This window comes from Bombina bombina, chromosome 6 (genome assembly GCF_027579735.1).
Source record: "Bombina bombina isolate aBomBom1 chromosome 6, aBomBom1.pri, whole genome shotgun sequence".
NCBI lineage: Eukaryota > Metazoa > Chordata > Amphibia > Anura > Bombinatoridae > Bombina > Bombina bombina.
The window spans coordinates 142,979,823-143,005,269 of record NC_069504.1 but is presented as its reverse complement, the minus strand read 5'-3'; the positions used below and the strand labels follow the sequence as shown (position 1 = coordinate 143,005,269).

General features: G+C 40.2%; 1 protein-coding gene across 2 annotated transcripts in view; it reads left to right on the top strand.

Annotated features, from left to right (window-relative positions):
* Positions 1-24,896, top strand: part of BRD1 (bromodomain containing 1) — a 308,361-nt gene extending 283,465 nt beyond the window's left edge. For both annotated transcript variants that reach the window (XM_053716621.1, XM_053716620.1), the window contains one exon: positions 24,047-24,896. In XM_053716621.1, coding sequence (XP_053572596.1) covers positions 24,047-24,230 — 184 coding nt within the window. In that variant the 3' untranslated portion in view covers positions 24,231-24,896. The remainder of the gene's footprint in view (positions 1-24,046) is intronic.
* Positions 24,897-25,447: the final 551 nt, after the last annotated feature.

Below are 25,447 nucleotides of genomic sequence, written 5' to 3'. Positions count from 1 at the left end.
AATACTGGTGCACGTGCCCTCACAGGATATGTGCGTATGCCGTTGAAAAACAGTAATAACTTTTGCTAGAAGCATTTTTGTTAATGAAAGTATATTGCAAAAACGCTTCTTTCATAGTGAAATGCACATATGCAATTTCATGTTTGACCTTTCTATCCCTTTTAGAATATTTTTTTATAAAATACAGTAAAGTGGGACTATTACCCATATTAAACATTTTTTTCTGTTAGTGAGTAGGTTGCCACTCTGTTATCTTTACATTAATTTTTTAATTGTGTATAATATAAATTAACAGGATGACAATCTGATAAATATGCATTTCATTTGATATTAGCACACAACAGGAACTGCCTCCAAGGTTCTCTCTTTCTGTGGTTCTTCAGGACCTGGTGATATCTGTTACATTTTGGTGTGTTTAGTTCTTTTCCCTGACCAACAGTGGTTTTATTCCAGCATTCCTTTGCCCTAAACAAAGTGTTTTATAGCCTTTGTTAAACTTAAAGGGACATGACATTTACTTCTATTATCAAATTTGCTTCATTCTTTTGGTATCCTTTGTTGGAGTAACAATGCACCACTGGGCGCTACCTGAAAACATAGGTTGAGCCAATGACAATGGGCATATATGTGCAGACACCAATAATCAGCTTGTTTGTAATAGTACATTTCTGCTGCTGAGCCTCTAGGGTGATATAGGCCAATTAGTCTGTCCAAAAAACCTTCTAGTTCTATTGTATCAATAGTCCCAACTATACACCCAGAAGGTCAGTCAAACTCAAACCAGTCAGGCAGACTGGTATAATCAATGTTAATGTGATTAAAAAAACACACCTTGAATACATGATGTCTGCAGATCAGTGAAAAGGAGGACGTAAAGGTTTTCAAACCAACTGTTGAACTTGCATGTTTATAATCAAATCCTTATGAAGAAAGCTATGACTCTCTTCAGACATAGCTTCCAACCTGGTGTGCAGGAACTACTTAACTCAACCTCCTACTGAACTGCCACAAAACATTTGCTCATGCCAACTTCCAATAGAGAAGAATGGTGGCGGGTCTAGTGTTACATGCAAACTACCATTAAAAAAAGTCTACCACCACATATGTCTTGTCATTGTTTGAGACACAAATGTAACTCTTTAAATAGCTGGTGCTCTGAGAAATTGAAAGCATGGCTCAAACTAGTACTGCACTAAAAATATAAACCTATATAAGTTTTAACCTACCAGAGAAATCCAGAGAAAAGATTTTAATTTCTTATAATTCAAGAGGAATTTGTTGCATTTAAGATTCTTTTGCAAGTGTGTTTTGCTAGTCTGATGGATTATAAATTCTCTTGGCTTGTCTTTCTTATCAGATGAAGCCTTTCCTTTACTTATGGTTCATAAAATGAAGACACTCCAGTGGGAGCATTATGTGACCCATTTAGAATGCATTTTCTGCATTACCAGTAGCAGTCTTTACCATAAGTGAAGTGGTCACTTTGTGGGTCTTTTCTTTCCATGAACATGGAAATTCCTAACCTTGATGGAACAATTTCCACATTAGCTAAAAGAACTACAATCCCATTCGAGGATAACACTTTTTAAGAGACCCAATACACAGTAAGTTAGAGGGCTATCTCAGAAAATCCTTTCTATAAGGAGGGGTTTTATTCAAGACAACTACTTCACAGGTGCTGCCTCTCTGGTGTGATTCCTTATTTTATTTGGTTTCGGAAGAAACCCTATTAGAAGTTATTCTGAAACCTATAAAATTTCTCAGACTGGCTAACTCATTTATTTGTGACACAAATATAAAAAAGAATCCATATTAATGCAAAGAATATGGCTTTGGTTGTTTTTAAGCAGAAGAGCATTATGGTTAATATCTTGGTCAGCTGACATGGTCTCAAAGAGTAGACTTCTCTAAAATGTTGCCCTTAAAAGGTAAAGAGATCTTTTCTTCCACATGACAAAATTTTTAAGGTTAAAGGTAGATCTTCTAATAGATTTTAATCCTTTTCGTAACTCCAAATATAAAAAGTCCTCTACTTTTCAAAAAAACAGATTCAGGGAAGTCTTCATAGAAACCTAATCCAGTTTTGAACAAATCAAAACAAAACAAGTTCTCTATGACTTTTAAGTCAGCATGAAGGTACGGCGCCACAATCCCGATTCCTTTCTGTTAAGGGGCGGATTGAGCCTTTTTCAGGAGATCTGGTCATAGTTAGTTCAGGACCCTTGGGTACTTAACATAGTATTTCCTGGTTATCAAATAGACTTTTATTCAAGGACTGTAATATTTTTTCCAAAAAATCCTCCAAAAGCAAATTCTTTTCTCCAACATTGGTGTGTCTGGTCCATGGCGTCATCCTTACTTGTGGGAATATCTCTTCCCCAACAGGAAATGGCAAAGAGTCCCAGCAAAGCTGGCCATATAGTCCCTCCTAGGCTCCGCCCACCCCAGTCATTCTCTTTGCCGTTGCACAGGCAACATCTCCACGGAGATGGTTAAGAGTATGTGGTGTTTAGTTGTAGTTTTTTTATTCTACTATCAAGAGTTTGTTATTTTAAAATAGTGCTGGTATGTACTATTTACTCTGAAACAAAAAAAGATGAAGATTTCTGTTTGTGAGAGGAAGATGATTTTAGCAGACGGTAACTAAAATCGATTGCTGTTTCCACATAGGACTGTTGAGATGAAGTAACTTCAGTTGGGGGAAACAGTTAGCAGACTTTTCTGCTTAAGGTATGACTAGCCATATTTCTAACAAGACTGTGTAATGCTGGAAGGCTGTCATTTCCCCTCATGGGGACCGGTAAGCCATTTTCTTAGTCTCAAACAGAATAAAGGGCTTAATATGGGCTATAAAACTGGTAGACACTTTTATGGGCTAAATCGATTGCTTTATTTGGACATTTTATACATGTTTATGCTGATAATTCACACTTATAAACTTGGGGAACGTTTTTTAACGTCAGGCACTATGTTAGACACCTTTTCCAGTCAGGAAGGGCCTTCCCAGTTGTAGGCTGAGCCTCATTTTCGCGCCATTACTGCGCAGTTGTTTTTGAGAGCAAGACATGCAGATGCATGTGTAAGGACCTGAAAGTAGTTGGAAAAGTTCCTAGAAGGCGTCATTTGGTATCGTATTCCCCTCTGGGCTTGGTTATTTTAAGGGTTAAAGCTCTGAAAATTGGCGTGCAATACTTTTAATGCTTTAAGACACTGTGGTGAAATTTTGGTAAATTTTGAACAATTCCTTCATATTTTTTCACATATTCAGTAATAAAGTGTGCTCTGTTTAAAATTTAAAGAGACAGTAACGGTTTTGTTTTAAAACGGTTTTTGTGCTTTATTGACAAGTTTAAGCCTGTTTAACATGTCTGTGCCTTCAGATAAGCTATGTTCTATATGTATGAAAGCCAATGTGTCTCCCCCTTCAAAATTGTGTGATAATTGTGCCATAGCGTCCAAACAAAGTAAGGACAGTACTGCCACAGATAATGAAATTTCCCAAGATGATTCCTCAGATGAAGGGAGTAGACATGGTTCTACATCATCTCCTTCTGTGTCTACACGAGTTTTGCCCACGCAGGAGGCCCCTAGTACTTCTAGCGCGCCAATGCTTATTACCATGCAACAATTGACGGCTGTAATGGATAACTCCATAGCAAATATTTTATCCAAAATGCCTGCATATCAGAGAAAGCGCGATTGCTCTGTTTTAAACACTGAAGAGCAGGAGGGCGCTGATGATAATTGTTCTGTCATACCCTCACACCAATCTGAAGGGGCCATGAGGGAGGTTTTGTCAGATGGGGAAATTTCAGATTCAGAAAAAATTTCTCAACAGGCTGAACCTGATGTTGTGACATTTAAATTTAAATTAGAACATCTCCGCGCACTGCTTAAAGAGGTGTTATCTACTCTGGATGATTGTGACAACTTGGTCATTCCAGAAAAATTATGCAAGATGGACAAGTTCCTAGAGGTTCCGGTGCACCCCGACGCTTTTCCTATACCCAAGCGGGTGGCGGACATAGTGAATAAGGAGTGGGAGAAGCCCGGCATACCTTTTGTTCCCCCTCCTATATTTAAGAAATTATTTCCTATGGTCGACCCCAGAAAGGACTTATGGCAGACAGTCCCTAAGGTCGAGGGGGCAGTTTCCACTCTAAACAAGCGCACTACTATTCCTATCGAGGATAGTTGTGCTTTCAAAGATCCTATGGATAAAAAATTGGAAGGTTTTCTTAAAAAGATTTTTGTACAGCAAGGTTACCTTCTACAACCCATTTCGTGCATTGTTCCTGTCACTACAGCAGCGTGGTTCTGGTTCGAGGAACTAGAAAAGTCGCTCAGTAGAGAGACTCCATATGAGGAGGTTATGGACAGAGTTCACGCACTTAAGTTGGCTAACTCTTTTATTTTAGATGCCGCTTTGCAATTAGCTAGATTAGCGGCGAAAAATTCAGGGTTTGCAATTGTGGCGCGCAGAGCGCTTTGACTCAAGTCTTGGTCAGCGGATGTATCATCCAAGACAAAATTGCTCAACATCCCCTTCAAGGGTAAAACTCTCTTTGGACCAGAATTGAAAGAGATTATCTCAGACATCACTAGGGGAAAGGGCCACGCCCTCCCACAAGATAGGCCTTTCAAGGCCAAGAATAAGTCTAATTTTCGTTCCTTTCGTAATTTCAGGAACGGACCGGCCTCTAATTCTGCATCCTCTAAGCAAGAGGGTAATGCCTCACAGTCCAAACCAGCCTGGAAACCGATGCAAGGCTGGAACAAGGGTAAGCAGACCAAGAAGCCTGCTACCGCTAACAAAACAGCATGAAGGAGTAGCCCCCGATCCGGGACCGGATCTAGTGGGGGGCAGACACTCTCTCTTTGCTCAGGCTTGGGCAAGAGATGTTCAGGATCCCTGGACGCTAGAAATAGTTTCTCAGGGTTATCTTCTGGAATTCAAGGAACTACCCCCAAGGGGAAGGTTCCACATGTCTCACTTATCCTCAAACCAAATAAAGAGACAGGCGTTCTTACATTGTGTAGAAGACCTGTTAAAGATGGGAGTGATACACCCAGTTCCAATGACGGAACAAGGAATGGGATTTTACTCAAATCTGTTCGTAGTTCCCAAAAAAGAGGGAACCTTCAGACCAATTCTGGATTTAAAGATCCTAAACAAATTTCTCAGGGTACCATCGTTCAAAATGGAAACCATTCGAACGATTCTACCCACTATCCAGGAAGGTCAATTTATGACTACCGTGGATCTAAAGGATGCGTACCTACATATTCCTATCCACAAAGAACATCATCAGTTCCTAAGGTTCGCCTTTCTGGACAATCATTACCAGTTTGTGGCCCTCCCATTCAGATTAGCCACTGCTCCAAGGATTTTCACAAAGGTACTCGGGTCCCTTCTAGCGGTTCTAAGACTGAGGGGCATTGCAGTAGTACCATACTTGGACGACATTCTAATACAAGCGTCGTCCCTTTCAAAAGCAAAGGCTCATACAGACATCTTTCTGGCCTTTCTCAGATCTCACAGATGGAAGGTGAACATAGAAAAAAGTTCTCTGTCTCCGTCAACAAGAGTTCCCTTCTTGGGAACAATAATAGATTCCTTAGAAATTAGGATTTTTCTGACAGATGTCAGAAAGTCAAAACTTCTAAGCACTTGTCAAGTTCTTCATTCTGTTCCACGTCCTTCTATAGCTCAGTGCATGGAAGTAGTAGGGTTGATGGTTGCAGCAATGGACATAGTTCCTTTTGCGCGAATTCATCTAAGACCATTACAACTGTGCATGCTGAAACAGTGGAATGGGGACTATACAGACTTGTCTCCAGTGATTCAAGTAGATCAGAAGACCAGAGATTCACTCCGTTGGTGGATATCCCTGGACCACCTATCCCAGGGAATGAGCTTCCGCAGACCAGAGTGGGTCATTGTCACGACCGACGCCAGTCTAGTGGGCTGGGGTGCGGTCTGGGAATCCCTGAAAGCTCAGGGACTATGGTCTCGGGAAGAGTCTCTTCTCCCGATAAACATTCTGGAACTAAGAGCGATATTCAATGCTCTCAGGGCTTGGCCTCAGCTTGCAAAGGCCAGATTCATAAGATTCCAATCAGACAACATGACGACTGTTGCGTATATCAATCATCAGGGGGGAACAAGGAGTTCCCTGGCGATGAAAGAAGTGACCAAAATAATACAATGGGCGGAGAATCACTCCTGCCATCTATCTGCGATCCACATCCCAGGTGTGGAAAACTGGGAAGCGGATTATCTGAGTCGTCAGACATTCCATCCGGGGGAGTGGGAACTCCACCCGGAGATTTTTGCCCAGTTGACTCAATTATGGGGCATTCCAGACATGGATCTGATGGCGTCTCGTCAGAACTTCAAGGTTCCTTGCTACGGGTCCAGATCCAGGGATCCCAAGGCGACTCTAGTGGATGCACTAGTAGCGCCTTGGACCTTCAACCTAGCTTATGTGTTTCCACCGTTTCCTCTCATTCCCAGGCTGGTAGCCAGGATCAAACAGGAGAGGGCCTCGGTGATCTTGATAGCTCCTGCGTGGCCACGCAGGACTTGGTATGCAGACCTGGTGAATATGTCATCGGTTCCACCATGGAAGCTAACTTTGAGACAGGACCTTCTTGTTCAGGGTCCATTCGAACATCCAAATCTGTTCTCCCTCCAGCTGACGGCTTGGAGATTGAACGCTTGATTCTATCAAAGCGTGGGTTTTCAGATTCTGTGATAGATACTCTGGTTCAGGCCAGAAAACCGGTAACTAGAAAGATTTACCATAAAATATGGAAAAGATATATCTGCTGGTGTGAATCCAAGGGATTCCCATGGAATAAGATAAAAATTCCTAAGATTCTTTCCTTTCTGCAAGAAGGTTTGGATAAATGATTATCTGCGAGTTCTCTAAAGGGACAGATTTCTGCTTTATCTGTCTTACTACACAAACGACTGGCAGCTATGCCAGATGTTCAAGCATTTGTTCAGGCTCTGGTTAGGATCAAGCCTGTTTACAGACCTTTGACTCCTCCCTGGAGTTTAAATCTAGTTCTTTCAGTTCTTCAAGGGGTTCCGTTTGAACCTCTACATTCCATAGATATTAAGTTGTTATCTTGGAAAGTTTTGTTTTTGGTTGCTATTTCTTCTTCTAGAAGAGTTTCAGAGTTATCTGCTCTGCAGTGTTCTCCGCCCTATCTTATGTTCCATGCAGATAAGGTGGTTTTGCGTACTAAGCCTGGTTTTCTTCCAAAGGTTGTTTCTAACAAAAATATTAACCAGGAGATAGTTGTACCTTCTTTGTGTCCGAATCCAGTTTCAAAGAAGGAACATTTGTTACACAATTTGGACGTAGTCCGTGCTCTAAAATTCTATTTAGAAGCTACAAAAGATTTCAGACAAACATCTTCTCTGTTTGTCGTCTATTCTGGTAAAAGGAGAGGTCAAAAAGCGACTTCTACCTCTCTTTCCTTTTGGCTTAAAAGCATCATCCGATTGGCTTACGAGACTGCCGGACGGCAGCCTCCTGAAAGAATCACAGCTCACTCCACTAGGGCTGTGGCTTCCACATGGGCCTTCAAGAACGAGGCTTCTGTTGATCAGATATGTAAGGCAGCGACTTGGTCTTCACTGCACACTTTTGCCAAATTTTACAAATTTGATACTTTTGCTTCTTCGGAGGCTATTTTTGGGAGAAAGGTTTTGCAAGCCGTGGTGCCTTCCGTTTAGGTAACCTGATTTGCTCCTTCCCTTCATCCGTGTCCTAAAGCTTTGGTATTGGTTCCCACAAGTAAGGATGACGCCGTGGACCGGACACACCAATGTTGGAGAAAACAGAATTTATGCTTACCTGATAAATTACTTTCTCCAACGGTGTGTCCGGTCCACGGCCCGCCCTGTTTTTTTAATCAGGTCTGATGAATTATTTTCTCTAACTACAGTCACCACGGTACCATATGGTTTCTCCTATATTTTTCCTCCTGTCCGTCGGTCGAATGACTGGGGTGGGCGGAGCCTAGGAGGGACTATATGGCCAGCTTTGCTGGGACTCTTTGCCATTTACTGTTGGGGAAGAGATATTCCCACAAGTAATGATGACGCCGTAGAAGGACACATCGTTGGAGAAAGTAATTTATCAGGTAAGCATAAATTCTGTTTTTAACATTGTGTTCAAGAACTGGAAATTATGAGTTTGATTTCCCAGTTCTAGTATTGGAACAAGGTCAGGGTTCCTGTTTCAAACATTTCATCGTTATGATAAAGGAGGGAACTTTCAGATCCATTTTGAATCTGAAAACTTTAAACAAGATTTAAAGACTTCCTTCTTTCAAGATGGAAACCATCAGTACCATTCTTCATTGCAATTTATCCTAGTCATAAAATAACCCTGTTGAACTAAAGGGTGCATACTTGCATATCACAATTCACACAGATCACCATAAATGTCTTTGGTTTGGCTATCAAATTAATCCCTTTCAGTTTGTAGCTCTTCCTTTTAAAGTAGCCACAGCACCCAATATCTTTATCAGTTTTCTGTAGAAAATCCAAAGAAATTTCCAACACCTGGGATCAGGGAGGTGTGCAAGCTTCAAGGGTACTGCACAATACCCAAATAAGCATTAATCACAAAAAAGAAACAGCACCACTGAAATATATTCAACAGATTTATTCGTGCAAACTGCAGAGTATCAAAGCCAGACCACAAAATAGCTATTGAAGATATTTCGGTGGTGCTGCTTCTTTTTTGTAATTTATTAATGTTCTGGGTGCTCTGTTGTCAGTGGTCATTTTCATGTTTGGGGAAGGATAGGCAGGAATTTGGGTATTAATGTGGGTTAGCCCTTATGCCCTGGCAAGGATTTGAGATAAGGTAGCTGGAGTTCTGTGATGTTAACCCCTTCATGCTTGCACTCTCCCCCCACTGTCAGAGCTGAACAAGTAGTCCTTTGGGTGGCAAATTGGAGGCAGGGGCTGGTGCTTGTTGCAGGTGGGTTTAGTTAACCCTGTGTGCTGCAGACTGGTAACAGTGGTAGGGATAGCTGACCCATCCGTATGTGACATACTGGGGACTGCAGCCTGGGTCTGATTTAACACTTTCTTCACAATTCCGTAGAAAAATTGCTAAGTTACCAGACATACAAACTTTTGTCAAAGCCTTAGTTAGAATCAGGGCTATTATAATAAACAATTTCTTCACTGTGTAATTTAAATTTAGTATTTGGGGTTTTTACAAGCTCCTCCATTTGAACCCATGCATGAGCTAGATATTCAGTTCCTGTCTTGGAAAGTTTTGTTACTTTTGGCTATTTCTTTAGCATGAAGAGTATCTGAATTATCTGCTCTCTCTGGTGAAGTACCATATCTAATTTTTCATCAAAACACTTCTTACTCTTTATCGTTTTAAACCTTAGGTAGAGAACATCAATCAAGAGATTGTAGTTCCATCCCTATGTCCAAATCCAAATCACTCAAAAGAAAGTCTTTTAAACAATCTACACATAGCTAGAGCTCTAGTTTAGGCAATCCAACAGTTTATTTGTACATTGTTCAGGGAAACGTAAAGGCCATTAAGCATCATCAGTTTCTTTAGCCTCTTGGTTAAAGAGTTTGATTCATAAAGCTTACTTGGAAGCGGGACAGTCTCCTCCACAAAGTTTTGCAGCTCATTCTACATGCTCAGTTGCCACTTCCTGGGCTTTAAAAAATGAGGCTTCAGTGGACCAAATTTGTAAGGCAGCAACTTTGTCTTCATTGCACACCGTTACAACATTTTAGCATTGTGATGTGTTTGCTTCTTCTGAGTCTGCCTTTGCCAGGAATGTCCTCCAGACCTCAGTGTCTTTTGTTCTCCTCTGCTAGGCTATATGATTAGACTGGGAGGGAGGTACATGGAAGTGGGAGGGACTAAAATCTCTTGGTGTGTTGGGTATCTTTGCCTCCTTTTGGTGGCCAGGTGTGGAATCCCATACGCAAGGAGCTTGTGGACTTTCACCACCAAGGACACTTAATTTATTAAAATGAATGTAAAATATGTGCTTTTTATGTAATTGGAAAGAGTCCATGAGCTAGTGACGTATGGGATATACATTCCTACCAGGAGGGGGCAAAGTTTCCCAAACCTCAAATGCCTATAAATACACCTCCCACAACTCAGTTTTACAAACTGTGTCTCCTATGGAGATGGTGAAGTAAGTTTGTGCTTGATTTTTATGATTTCTTTTATGATAAGCGCTTCTAAGCATTCTGAAGCCCAATTCCTCTGAGTACAGTGTTTGTCAGAGGGATGTGAAGAGAGTATCGCCTATTGATTTTATGGTTTCCCTCACAGGAAATCTTTTCAAGGGTTCCCTGTTAACAGTCATAGGGATTCATCTCCTACCTCCCTTTTCAGATCGACAATATACTCTTATATACCATTACCTTTGCTGATAGTTTTCAGTACTGGTTTGGCTATCTGCTATATGTGGATGGGTGCCTTTCAGTTAGTATGTATCTTTATTTAAGACACTCTCAACTATGGTTTGACGCTTTATGTATTAATATAAAGTTTTAAATATATGTATTTTACTTATATTTGACATGAGTCAGATCTATGTGTATTTCCTTTGCAGTCTAAACAGTTTCAGTATAGGAATCATGTTTGGGAAGTTTATTTAAACTTTTTTCTTACCTGGGGTTGTCTTTTTCTAATTTGACTTTAATTTTTTTTTGCGGCAAATCTAGGCTCACGAGGGCGCAAAATACTGTTTTTTATTGCGTCATTCTTGGCGCAAATTTTTTTGCAGCATATTTAGTCATTTCCTGCATCTTCGTTGGCGCTAGTTGTTTTGTCATTTCCTGGTGTTAGTTTTGCGCCAAATTTTTTTTAGCTGCTTTTCTCTTGTAAGGTGTATCCAGTCCACGGATCATCCATTACTTGTGGGATATTCTCCTTCCCAACAGGAAGTTGCAAGAGGATCACCCACAGCAGAGCTGTCTATATAGCTCCTCCCCTAACTGCCACCTCCCAGTCATTCTCTTGCAGCTCTCGACAAGATAGGAAGTAGCTAGAGAGATGTGGTGCATTAATGTAGTTTATCTTCAATCAAAAGTTTGTTATTTTCAAATGGTACCGGAGTTGTACTATTTTAGCCTCAGGCAGAAAGTTGAAGAAGAGTCTGCCTGTGGTCTTTGATGATCTTAGCAGGTTGTAACTAAGATCCATTGCTGTTCTCACACATAACTGAAGAGATGAGGTAACTTCAGCTGGGGGAATAGCGTGCAGGGTCTCCTGCTATGAGGTATGTGCAGTTTTAAATTTTTCTAGAGAAATGATATGCTAGAAAATGCTGACAATACAATTTTTTTTTAACTGCTTTTCTCTTGTAAGGTGTATCCAGTCCACGGATCATCCATTACTTGTGGGATATTCTCCTTCCCAACAGGAAGTTGCAAGAGGATCACCCACAGCAGAGCTGCTATATAGCTCCTCCCCTCACTGCCATATCCAGTCATTCTCTTGCAACTCTCAACTAAGATGGAGGTCGTAAGAGGACTGTGGTGTTTTATACTTAGTTTATTTCTTCAATCAAAAGTTTGTTATTTTTAAATGGTACCGGAGTGTACTGTTTATCTCAGGCAGTATTTAGAAGAAGAATCTGCCTGCGTTTTCTATGATCTTAGCAGAAGTAACTAAGATCCTTTGCTGTTCTCACATATTCTGAGGAGTGAGGTAACTTCAGAGGGGGAATAGCGTGCAGGTTTTCCTGTAATAAGGTATGTGCAGTTAAAATATTTTTCTAGGGATGGAATTTGCTAGAAAATGCTGCTGATACCGAAGTAATGTAAGTAAAGCCTTAAATGCAGTGATAGCGACTGGTATCAGGCTTATTAATAGAGATACATACTCTTATAAAAGTGTATTTTAAAACGTTTGCTGGCATGTTTAATCGTTTTTTACATATGTTTGGTGATAAAACTTATTGGGGCCTAGTTTTTTCCACATGGCTGGCTTGAATTTTGCCTAGAAACAGTTCCCTGAGGCTTCCCACTGTTGTAATATGAGTGGGAGGGGCCTATTTTAGCGTTTTTTTGCACAGCAAAAATTACAGACATCCAGCTTCTTCCTGCATGATCCAGGACTTCTCTGAAGGGCTCAAAAGGCTTCAAAAGTTGTATTGAGGGAGGTAAAAAGCCACACTAGAGCTGTGGCAGTTGTGACTGTTTAAAAAACGTTTTTGTCATTTGTTATTCCGTTTTTGGTATTAAGGGGTTAATCATCCATTTGCAAGTGGGTGCAATGCTCTGCTAACTTATTAAATACACTGTAAAAATGTTGTTAGTGTAACTGAATATTTTCACTATTATTTCAAAATTTGGGAAAATTTGTGTTTCTTAAAGGCGCAGTAACGTTTTTTATTTTGCTTGTAAACTTGTTTTAAAGTGTTTTCCAAGCTTGCTAGTCTCATTGCTAGTCTGTTTAAACATGTCTGACACAGAGGAACCTACTTGTTCATTATGTTTGAAAGCCATGGTGGAGCCCCATAGGAGAATGTGTACTAAATGTATTGATTTCACCTTAAACAGTAAAGATCAGTCTTTATCTATAAAAGAATTATCACCAGAGGGTTCTGTCGAGGGGGTAGTTATGCCGACTAACTCTCCCCACGTGTCAGATCCTTCGCCTCCCGCTCAGGTAACGCACGCTAATATGGCGCCAATTACATCAGGGACGCCCATAGCGATTACCTTGCAGGACATGGCTGCAATCATGAATAATACCCTGTCAGAGGTATTATCTAGATTGCCTGAATTAAGAGGCAAGCACGATAGCTCTGGGGTTAGGAGAGATACAGAGCGCGCAAATGCTGTTAGAGCCATGTCTGATACTGCGTCACAGTATGCAGAACATGAGGACGGAGAGCTTCAGTCTGTGGGTGACATCTCTGACTCGGGGAAACCTGATTCAGAGATTTCTAATTTTAAATTTAAGCTTGAGAACCTCCGTGTATTGCTTGGGGAGGTATTAGCTGCTCTGAATGACTGTAACACAGTTGCAATTCCAGAGAAATTGTATAGGCTGGATAGATACTATGCGGTGCCGGTGTGTACTGACGTTTTTCCTATACCTAAAAGGCTTACAGAAATTATTAGCAAGGAGTGGGATAGACCCGGTGTGCCCTTTTCCCCATCTCCTATATTTAGAAAAATGTTTCCAATAGACGCCACTACACGGGAATTATGGCAGATGGTCCCTAAGGTGGAGGGAGCAGTTTCTACTTTAGCAAAGCGTACCACTATCCCGGTTGAGGACAGTTGTGCTTTTTCAGATCCAATGGATAAAAAATTGGAGGGTTACCTTAAGAAAATGTTTATTCAACAAGGTTTTATTTTACAGCCCCTTGCATGCATTGCGCCTGTCACTGCTGCGGCGGCATTCTGGTTTGAGGCCCTGGAAGAGACCATTCAGACAGCTCCATTGAATGAAATTATTGACAAGCTTAGAACGCTTAAACTAGCTAACTCATTTGTTTCTGATGCCATTGTTCATTTGACTAAACTAACGGCTAAGAATTCCAGATTCGCCATTCAGGCGCATAGGGCGCTATGGCTTAAATCCTGGTCAGCTGACGTGACTTCAAAGTCTAAATTACTCAACATTCCTTTGAAGGGGCAGACCTTATTCGGGCCTGGCTTGAAGGAAATTATTGCTGACATTACTGGAGGCAAGGGTCATACCCTTCCTCAGGACAGGGCCAAATCAAAGGCCAAACAGTCTAATTTTCGTGCCTTTCAAAATTTCAAGGCAGGAGCAGCATCAACTTCCTCCGCTTCAAAACAAGAGGAAACTGTTGCTCATTCCAGACAGGCCTGGAAACCTAACCAGTCCTGGAACAAGGGCAAGCAGGCCAGAAACCGTGCTGCTGCCCCCAAGACAGCATGAAGGAACGGCCCCCTATCTGGAAACAGATCTAGTGGGGGGCAGACTTTCTCTCTTCGCCCAGGCGTGGGCAAGAGATGTTCAGGATCCCTGGGCGTTGGAGATCATATCTCAGGAATATCTTCTGGACTTCAAAGCTTCTCCTCCACACGGGAGATTTCATCTTTCAAGGTTATCAGCAAACCCGATAAAGAAAGAGGCATTCCTAAGCTGTGTGCAAGACCTCCTAGTAATGGGAGTGATCCATCCAGTTCCGCGGACGGGACAGGGACAGGGATTTTATTCAAATCTGTTTGTGGTTCCCAAGAAAGAGGGAATCTTCAGACCAATCTTGGATCTAAAGATCTTAAACAAATTCCTCAGAGTTCCATCATTCAAAATGAAAACTATTCGGACCATCCTACCCATGATCCAAGAGGGTCAGTACATGACCACAGTGGACTTAAAGGATGCCTACCTTCACATACCGATTCACAAAGATCATCATCGGTTCCTAAGGTTTGCCTTTCTAGACGGGCATTACCAATTTGTAGCTCTTCCCTTCGGGTTGGCCACTGCCCCGAGAATTTTTACAAAGGTTCTGGGCTCACTTCTGGCGGTTCTAAGACCGCGAGGCATAGCGGTGGCTCCGTATCTAGACGACATCCTGATACAGGCGTCAAGCTTTCAAATTGCCAAGTCTCATACAGAGATAGTTCTGGCATTTCTGAGGTCGCATGGGTGGAAAGTGAACGTGGAAAAGAGTTCTCTATCACCACTCACAAGAGTCTCCTTCCTAGGGACTCTTATAGATTCTGCAGAGATGAAAATTTACCTGACGGAGTCCAGGTTATCAAAACTTCTAAATGCTTTCCGTGTCCTTCATTCCATTCCACGCCCGTCAGTGGCTCAGTGCATGGAAGTAATCGGCTTAATGGTAGCGGCAATGGACATAGTGCCATTTGCGCGCCTGCATCTCAGACCGCTGCAATTATGCATGCTAAGTCAGTGGAATGGGGATTACTCAGATTTGTCCCCTCTACTAAATCTGGATCAAGAGACCAGAGATTCTCTTCTCTGGTGGCTTTCTCGGGTCCATCTGTCCAAGGGTATGACCTTTCGCAGGCCAGATTGGACGATTGTAACAACAGATGCCAGCCTTCTAGGTTGGGGCGCAGTCTGGAACTCCCTGAAGGCTCAGGGATCGTGGACTCAGGAGGAGAAACTCCTCCCAATAAATATTCTGGAGTTAAGAGCAATATTCAATGCTCTTCTAGCTTGGCCTCAGTTAGCAACACTGAGGTTCATCAGATTTCAGTCGGACAACATCACGACTGTGGCTTACATCAACCATCAAGGGGGAACCAGGAGTTCCCTAGCGATGTTAGAAGTCTCAAAGATAATTCGCTGGGCAGAGTCTCACTCTTGCCACCTGTCAGCGATCCACATCCCAGGCGTAGAGAACTGGGAGGCGGATTTTCTAAGTCGTCAGACTTTTCATCCGGGGGAGTGGGAACTCCATCTGTAGGTGTTTGCTCAACTGGTCCATCGTTGGGGCAAACCAGAACTGGATCTCATGGCGTCTCGCCAGAACGCCAAGCTTCCTTGTTACGGATCCAGGTCCAGGGACCCGGGAGCAACGCTGATAGATGCTCTAGCAGCTCCTTGGTTCTTCAACCTGGCCTATGTGTTTCCACCGTTTCCTCTGCTCCCTCGACTGATTGCCAAAATCAAACAGGAGAGCGCATCGGTGATTCTGATAGCGCCTGGTATGCAGACCTAGTGGACATGTCCTCTCTTCCACCATGGACTCTGCCTCTGAGGCAGGACCTTCTAATACAAGGTCCTTTCAATCATCCAAATCTAATTTCTCTGAGACTGACTGCATGGAGATTGAACGCTTGATTCTATCAAGGCGTGGCTTCTCAGAGTCAGTCATTGATACCTTAATACAGGCTCGGAAGCCTGTCACCAGGAAAATCTACCATAAGATATGGCGTAAATATCTTTATTGGTGTGAATCCAAGAGTTACTCATGGAGTAAGGTTAGGATTCCTAGGATATTGTCCTTTCTCCAAGAGGGTTTGGACAAAGGCTTATCAGCTAGTTCTTTAAAAGGACAGATCTCTGCTCTGTCTATTCTTTTGCACAAGCGTCTGTTAGACGTTCCAGACGTCCAGGCATTTTGTCAGGCTTTGGTTAGGATTAAGCCTGTGTTTAAAACTGTTGCTCCCCCGTGGAGCTTAAACTTGGTTCTTAAAGTTCTTCAGGGAGTTCCGTTTGAACCCTTTCATTCCATTGATATTAAACTTTTATCTTGGAAAGTTCTGTTTTTGATGGCTATTTCCTCGGCTCGAAGAGTCTCTGAGTTATCTGCCTTACATTGTGATTCTCCTTATCTGATTTTTCATTCAGACAAGGTAGTTCTGCGTACCAAACCTGGGTTTTTACCTAACGTGGTTTCTAACAGGAATATCAATCAAGAGATTGTTGTTCCATCATTGTGTCCTAATCCTTCTTCAAAGAAGGAACGTCTTTTGCATAATCTGGACGTAGTCCGTGCCTTGAAGTTTTACTTACAGGCTACTAAAGATTTTCGTCAAACATCTGCCCTGTTTGTCGTTTACTCTGGACAGAGGAGAGGTCAAAAAGCTTCGGCAACCTCTCTCTCCTTTTGGCTTCGGAGCATAATACGCTTAGCCTATGAGACTGCTGGACAGCAGCCCCCTGAAAGGATTACAGCTCATTCTACTAGAGCTGTAGCTTCCACCTGGGCCTTTAAAAATGAGGCCTCTGTTGAACAGATTTGCAAGGCTGCGACTTGGTCTTCGCTTCACACCTTTTCAAAATTTTACAAATTTGACACTTTTGCTTCTTCGGAGGCTGTTTTTGGGAGAAAGGTTCTACAGGCAGTGGTTCCTTCCGTTTAAGTTCCTGCCTTGTCCCTCCCATCATCCGTGTACTTTAGCTTTGGTATTGGTATCCCACAAGTAATGGATGATCCGTGGACTGGATAAACTTAACAAGAGAAAACATAATTTATGCTTACCTGATAAATTTATTTCTCTTGTAGTGTATCCAGTCCACGGCCCGCCCTGTCCTTTTAAGGCAGGTCTAAATTTTAATTAAACTACTGTCACCACTGCACCCTATGGTTTCTCCTTTCTCGGCTTGTTTCGGTCGAATGACTGGATATGGCAGTGAGGGGAGGAGCTATATAGCAGCTCTGCTGTGGGTGATCCTCTTTTCAACTTCCTGTTGGGAAGGAGAATATCCCCCAAGTAATGGATGATCAGTGGACTGGATACACTACAAGAGAAATAAATTTATCAGGTAAGCATAAATTATGTTTTCTTGTTTAATTAGTAGTTATTGCTCCTGATGTTTTAAAATACTTTTCTTGTGTGTTATAGTCCGTCTTGTTGTTCTACAGCATCATCCTTTTTGAATCTGTACAAAGTCTCTTAAAGGTATTGTAAACATCAAAAATGTTATTGCTTAAACAGATATATAATCCCTGTATTTACCATTCCCTAGTTTTGCGTAAAACACTGTAATAGAAATATATTTTTACCTCTGTAATTACCTTGTATCTAAGCTTCTGCAGACTGCCTGCTTATTTCAGTTCATTTGACAGACTTGAATTCCAGGCAGTTAGTGCTGACTCTTAAATAACTTTGCGTGCATGCGCACAATGTTATCTATATGAAGCACATTAACGCCCTCTAGCTGTGAAAACTGTCAAACTGTCAAATTCAGCTAAGAGTCAGCCTTCAAGGGTTTATAAATTAGCATATGAGTCTACCTTGGTTTAGCTTTTAACTAAGAATACAAAGGGAACAAAGCAAATTTGATGATAAAAGTAAATGATACAGTTGTTTAAAATTACATGCCCTATCTGAATCATGAATGTTTAATTTGGACTTTACTATCCCTTTAAGTTATTCACTTTTAATACCATTCTGCTTGTGACAGGTTTCTTCTTTTTCATTTAGAAATAGTCTCCTGTGTAGTTCATTTGTTCAATCAGAATTAGCAGGAAGTTCTTCATAAAATGTGTGTTGACAGAGCTCTTGTTATTAAGGGGTTATGAAACACAAATTTTTTTCTTTCGGGATTTAGACAGATAATAGAAGTCAATTGGAAAGTTGTTTAAAATCACATGCTCTAATTTTGTTTTGTTCTTTTGGTATTCTTTTGTTGAAAAGCATACCTAGCTAGGCTCTGGAGATGCTAATTGATGGTTGCACATATAAGACTCATGTCATTGGCTCATTCGTGTGCATCACTGTTTCTTTAAGTAAACTGGAGTTTTTTAAAATTGGTATTAACTATCTGATTCATAAAAGGATTTTTTTTTTTGTTTCATGTCCATTTAAGTAGTCAAAATGTTATATCCTTTTTGTTCTTCCTTCTTTTAACCTGGTCAGATAGCTTCTATAGTTACTGTAGTAGCTAAATTATCCTGCAGTCATACAGCTGTTCTAGGCTACCTCTACTAGTATTTGGTAGACAGATCTTGTGTTTCTTTTTAAGACCTAGGCAGAATTGTTTTGTGTCACAACCTTGTCTTATGTTTTGTTCTGTCCCACCAGTACTGACTATGGTTTACAAGAATATGAACGAAAATCAGATTTACTTTACTTGTAGTAGAACCATGCAAAGGCCAGCCTAGTCTTGTGTGCGTCCATGTGTAGTCAGTAGTATTCAAGGTCTCTTAGGGTCAAAATCTTTCTCCAAATAGATTCATGCTTGGCAGGCTACATGGTTTATCAAACAAAAAAGTCCCACATACACTCAATGTTCTGCAATTGAAAATAAGTGCAATCTGTGTGCTTTTAAACACTGCCAAATATTCTACTAAAAGGGCCAGTGTGATATACTAAGCTGCAGAGAGTTGAATGTTGACTGTGATTATCCGTTCATAACAGAGAATCATATTATTATTATTGCCAATAACCTTCTGTTAGAAGCCTATACCAAGTGTCATATACAGTGTGTGTGTGTATGTGTATATATATATATATATATATATATATGAGGTAGCGGATAGTCCCTGTCCGGTCATAAGGTGTGTATAATATGTCTGGCCAGACTTCTTTGTTCCTATATACCCAGTGTAAATATGCAATTTCTTTCATGTAATTAGCAAGAGTCCATGAGCTAGTGACGTATGGGATATACATTCCTACCAGGAGGGGCAAAGTTTCCCAAACCTCAAAATGCCTATAAATACACCCCTCACCACACCCACAATTCAGTTTTACAAACTTTGCCTCCTGTGGAGGTGGTGAAGTAAGTTTGTGCTAGATTAAACCAGCTCCCAAGTCCACATGAAGGTGCGGCCCTCATTCCAGCACAGCTGGTAGGGGGCAGGTTACGATTTTTCAAAGACATTTGGATCAATGCGATTCACAGTCTTTGGATTCAGAACATTGTTTCACAAGGGTACAGAATAGGTTTCAAGGTAAGTCCGCCTGCGAAGAGATTTTTTCTCTCTTGCATTCCAATAAACCCAGTGAAGGCTCAGGCATTTCTGAAGTGTGTTTCAGATCTAGAGTTGGCTGGAGTAATTGTGCCAGTTCCAGTTCTGGAACAGGGTCTTGGGTTTTACTCAAATCTATTCATTGTACCAAAGAAGGAGAATTCCTTCAGACCAGTTCTGGATCTAAAGATATTGAATCGTTATGTAAAGATACCAACATTCAAAATGGTAACTATAAGGACTATTCTGCCTTTTGTTCAGCAAGGGCATTATATGTCCACAATAGATTTACAGGATGCATATCTTCATATTCCGATTCATCCAGATCACTTTCAGTTTCTGAGATTCTCTTTTCTAGACAAGCATTACCAGTTTGTGGCCCTTCCATTTGGCCTAGCAACAGCTCCAAGGATCTTTTCAAAGGTTCTCTGTGCCCTTCTCTCTGTAATCAGAGAACAGGGTATTGCGGTATTTCCTTATTTGGACGATATCTTGGTACTTGCTCAGTCTTCACATTCTGCTGAATATCATACAAATCAACTTGTGTCGTTTCTTCAAAGACATGGTTGGAGGATCAATTTATCAAAGAGTTCGTTGATTCCTCAGACTCGGGTAACCTTTTTGGGTTTTCAAATAGATTCAGTGTCCATGACCTTGTCTCTAACAGAAAAGAGACGTCTGAAATAGGTTTCAGCTTGTCGAAACCTTCAGTCTCAATCATTCCCTTCGTTAGCTTTATGCATGGAAATTCTAGGTCTCATGACTGCTGCATCGGATGCGATCCCCTTTGCTCGTTTTCACATGCGACCTCTTCAGCTTTGTATGCTGAACCAATGGTGCAGGGATTATACAAAGATATCACAATTAATATCCTTAAATCCCAATGTACGACACTCTCTGACGTGGTGGTTAGATCACCATTGTTTAGTCCAAGGGGCTTCTTTTGTTCGTCCAACCTGGACTGTGATCTCAACAGATGCGAGTCTCTCAGGTTGGGGAGCTGTATGGGGATCTCTGACAGCGCAGGGGGTTTGGGAATCTCAGGAGGCGAGATTACCAATAAACATTTTGGAACTCCGTACGATTTTCAGAGCTCTTCAGTTCTGGCCTCTTCTAAAGAGAGAATCGTTTATTTGTTTTCAGACAATGTCACAACCGTGGCATATGTCAATCATCAGGGTGGGACTCACAGTCCTCAGGCTATGAAAGAAGTATCTCGGATACTTGTATGGGCGGAATCCAGCTCCTGTCTAATCTCTGCGGTTCACATCCCAGGCATAGACAATTGGGAAGCGGATTATCTCAGTCGCCAGACGTTACATCCGGGCGAATGGTCCCTTCACCCAGAGGTATTTCTTCAGATTGTTCAAATCTGGGGACTTCCAGAAATAGATCTGATGGCCTCTCATCTAAACAAGAAACTTCCCAGGTATCTGTCCAGATCCAGGGATCCTCAGGCGGAGGCAGTGGACGCGTTGTCGCTTCCTTGGAATTATCATCCTGCCTATATCTTTCCGCCTCTAGTTCTTCTTCCAAAAGTGATTCTCCAGCAGTGGCTCCAGCATGGCCTCACAGTTTTTGGTATGCGGATCTCATTCGGATGGCCACTTGCCAACCTTGGACTCTTCCGTTAAGACCAGACCTTCTATCTCAAGGCCCTTTTTCCCATCAGGATCTCAAATCATTAAATTTGAAGGTATGGACATTGAACGCTTGATTCTTAGTCATAGAGGTTTCTCTGACTCAGTAATTAATACTATGTTACAGGCTCGTAAATCTGTATCTAGGAGGATTTATTATCGAGTCTGGAAGACTTACATTTCTTGGTGTTCTTCTCATAAATTTTTCTGGCATTCTTTTAGAATTCCTAGAATTTTACAGTTTCTTCAGGATGGTTTGGATAAAGGTTTGTCTGCAAGTTCCTTGAAAGGACAAATCTCTTCTCTTTCTGTTCTTTTTCACAGAAAGATTGCTAATCTTCCTGATATTCATTGTTTTGTACAGGCTTTGGTTCGTATCAAACCTGTCATTAAGTCAATATCTCCTCCTTGGAGTCTTAATTTGGTTCTGAGGGCTTTACAGGCTCCTCCACTTGAACCTATGCATTCCATGGATATTAAATTACTTTCTTGGAAAGTTCTGTTCCTTTTGGCCATCTCTTCTGCTAGAAGAGTTTCTGAGTTATCTGCTCTTTCTTGTGAATCTCCTTTTCTGATTTTTCATCAGGATAAGGCAGTGTTGCGGACTTCATTTAAATTTTTACCTAAGGTTGTTAGTAGAGAAATTGTTGTTCCTTCATTGTGTCCTAATCCTAAGAATTCAAAGGAGAGATCTTTACATTCTTTGGATGTAGTAAGAGCTTTGAAATATTATGTTGAAGCTACTAAAGATTTTAGAAAGACTTCTAGTCTATTTGTTATCTTTTCTGGGTCCAGAAAAGGTCAGAAGGCCTCCGCCATTTCTTTGGCGTCTTGGTTAAAGTCTTTGATTCATCATGCTTATGTAGAGTCGGGTAAATCTCCGCCTCAAAGGATTACGGCTCATTCTACTAGGTCAGTTTCTACTTCCTGGGCGTTTAGGAATGAAGCTTCTGTTGATCAGATTTGCAAAGCAGCAACTTGGTCTTCTTTGCATACTTTTACTAAATTCTACCATTTTGATGTGTTTTCTTCTTCTGAAGCAGTTTTTGGTAGAAAAGTACTTCAGGCAGCTGTTTCAGTTTGATTCTTCTGCTTATAATTTCAGTTTTTTTCATTATTGAGATTAAAACTTTTGTTTTGGTAGTGGATTATTATTTTTCAGCGGAATTGGCTGTCTTTATTTTATCCCTCCCTTTCTAGTGACTCTTGCATGGAAGTTCCACATCTTGGGTATTTATTATCCCATACGTCACTAGCTCATGGACTCTTGCTAATTACATGAAAGAAAACATAATTTATGAAAGAACTTACCTGATAAATTCATTTCTTTCATATTAGCAAGAGTCCATGAGGCCCACCCTTTTTTGTGGTGGTTATGATTTTTTTGTATAAAGCACAATTATTCCAATTCCTTATTTTTGATGCTTTCGCTCCTTTCTTGTCACCCCACTTCTTGGCTATTCGTTAAACTGAATTGTGGGAGTGGTGAGGTGTGTATTTATAGGCATTTTGAGGTTTGGGAAACTTTGCCCCTCCTGGTAGGAATTTATATCCCATACGTCACTAGCTCATGGACTCTTGCTAATATGAAAGAAATGAATTTATCAGGTAAGTTCTTACATAAATTATGTTGTTTCCTAACTTGGGTTCTGGGATGAAATCTTTGTTGGCAGCGGAGTATCTGTGTGCTTGACAAATAGAATGCTATTCCTCAGCGTGCAATGTTCCATTGGAGAAACACACCCTCATTCGGACGTCACCCGCTCCTAAACAGCCATACGATAGGTTGTCCTTCTTGTCAATCAACCTCTGCAGCAAGCGATTGGGCGAGGAGGAGGCACCTGTTAACAAATGGTGCCTTTAAGACAAACACTGTGCTCACTCTCGGGGATCCAATAAACCATAGAAAAATGAATAGATGGGAGCACCGGGTGATGAAGTCAGGTAGCCTTTATTGCAAATAAAGCTAGAGCATAAAAAAGCTCAATAGCGAATATGGTTTATAACAACTGGAACCATACATGCGTACCAAACAGTCAGCAAATGGTTTGAAAATCCGATGGGAGGATAGGTAACAACTGACGCGTTTCGTCTCGTGGCCGTCATCTAAGCTTATAAAATTAAAACAAGCCGCCCTTTTTAAAGGGCCAGCTGTCCTCCCATTGGTTCAAACGTTATCCAATGAAAACATACAAGTCAAATACAGAGCCATACGTATACACAAGCTGTGATGCAACGTACTCTAGTTAAAATCCTATTTCTAATCTTTATAATATGTAAATGTGTATTGACTATAAAGGCCACCTGACTTCATCACCCGGTGCTCCCATCTATTCATTTTTCTAGCTACATGGTTTGACAAATCTGTTTAAAATGTAGGAGCCTTTATGAATATTTATTAGCCATGCATACTTTTAGGAGCTTAGCCAGTAGAATTTCTGTATAGATATATGGAGAATAACCCAAAACGTTAGGGGTAGAATTCTATGAGCCAGTGGTTCCCTGACATCCTTTGCCAAGCCTACACACTCACTTATGTATATACAGCGCAGTCATTTGTTTCTGAACCAGAAGTCCTATATCTACCAGTACTGGATATGTATGTTCTAAAAAGTGTTTTGCTGATTTGACTACAAAAAAAAAAATTTCTGGCTATGAGAGATGACTAGAATTATCCAGCAGTCCTAGACTAGTAAAAAAAATGCATTGGGCAAGTAAGGAAGATTGCCTTTTCCTATTTTTAATAGATTTTCCCCTCCTCCTTTTTCCATATACTCACATCACAATTTTATTTTGAAGTCTTCAGATTAAAAACTGAATTAGAGCTTTATGGTTTGTTTGCAAATGTAACAACGTCAGACCTAATTTTCTAATACACAAGTCTTTGATCAGGGAGCATATTTCTAAATTGTAACTATTATTATTATTATTAATAATTATTATTTTTGGATTCCCTGTTTAAAATGAATAAATATTTATCTTTGTTTTTCTCTCTCTTAAAGGCAGTGGTTGCCTAAATCCAAAATGGTTCCTCTTGGGATTGATGAGACGATTGACAAGTTAAAAATGATGGAAGGACGCAACTCAAGTATTCGAAAGGCTGTGAAAGTTGCCTATGATCGTGCCTTGAACCATTTAAACAGAGTTCAAGTTGACTCAGTTAGTGATTTCAGTGACATTGACTAATGCAAGGTGCTACCAGGACACAACATGCCTCATGTACTCTTAAGCTTTACTTCTAACCTCTTGCTCTGAAAGAATGTATTGAAGATACAATACCTAATTATTGACTGAGTTGAGATGCTCTGTAATAGAGCATGAATCCATTGCTGCCGTTTTGATGATTTTGTCTAATTCTTCTGGATTGGAGGAGCTTCCACTAAAGTTATTAAATGTCATGTTTATAGTGTTCATAATCTGTACATAAATGTATATTGGGAAACACTTAACTTATTCAAACTTTGAGCTAGTTCTTAAACTCCCCTCTAGGCTTTGTGTTGCGTTTTGTTTTTTATTTGAGCTAAGGTTAGAAATTTTAAATGTTTTTTTTTTTAATTTTTGTTTTATTTTTTTTAAAGTTAAAACAAATTTTGTACCTTAGCATCACTTGATGTACATGTGTTTTCTAATACACCACATGACTGGAAAAATACTGTCTATATATTTAATCTCCTGCTACATAGCATGTCCATTTTTGTTATCGTTTGACTACTATAATTGAACAATTTTAATTGATATTTACCATGCAAAAAAAAAAAAAGTATAATATGCTATGAAAAATTCATGAATTTTTATTTTAATAGAACAATCCACTGATATATTGATCCTGTTATTTTTATATATTATTTGCAATCAGCCTCTTTTTGCACTATTTTAAATATTAATGTAGTGTAAATTTATATATATATATATATATATATATATATATATATATATATATATATATATATATATATATATTTATATATATATTTCCCTTTCAAAGCATTCTTTGTCAAATCTTTTTCCAAAACCAACATTGCATCCAATAAGACCACAAGTTGGCATATACTTTTTTTTTTTTTATTATTAATATTTGTTTATAAATCAGTTGCACTCAAATGTTACCTAAAGTTTAAATTTTTGTGCATTTTTATGTCTCTTTTGTACTTTTTTTTTTTAAATAAAATAAAAACAGGTGTTGCAGTTTTCAGGACATTGTTCTCTTAAAAGTCACACATAATAAATAAGTAAATAAATATATATATATTATATTAATGTGGGACTTTTAAGAGAACAATGTGCTGTAAACATCAACAGTTTTTTTTATAAATTATGTATGTGTGTGTATGTATGTGTGTGTGTGTGTGTGTATATATATATATATATATATATATATATATATATATATAAATATATGTATG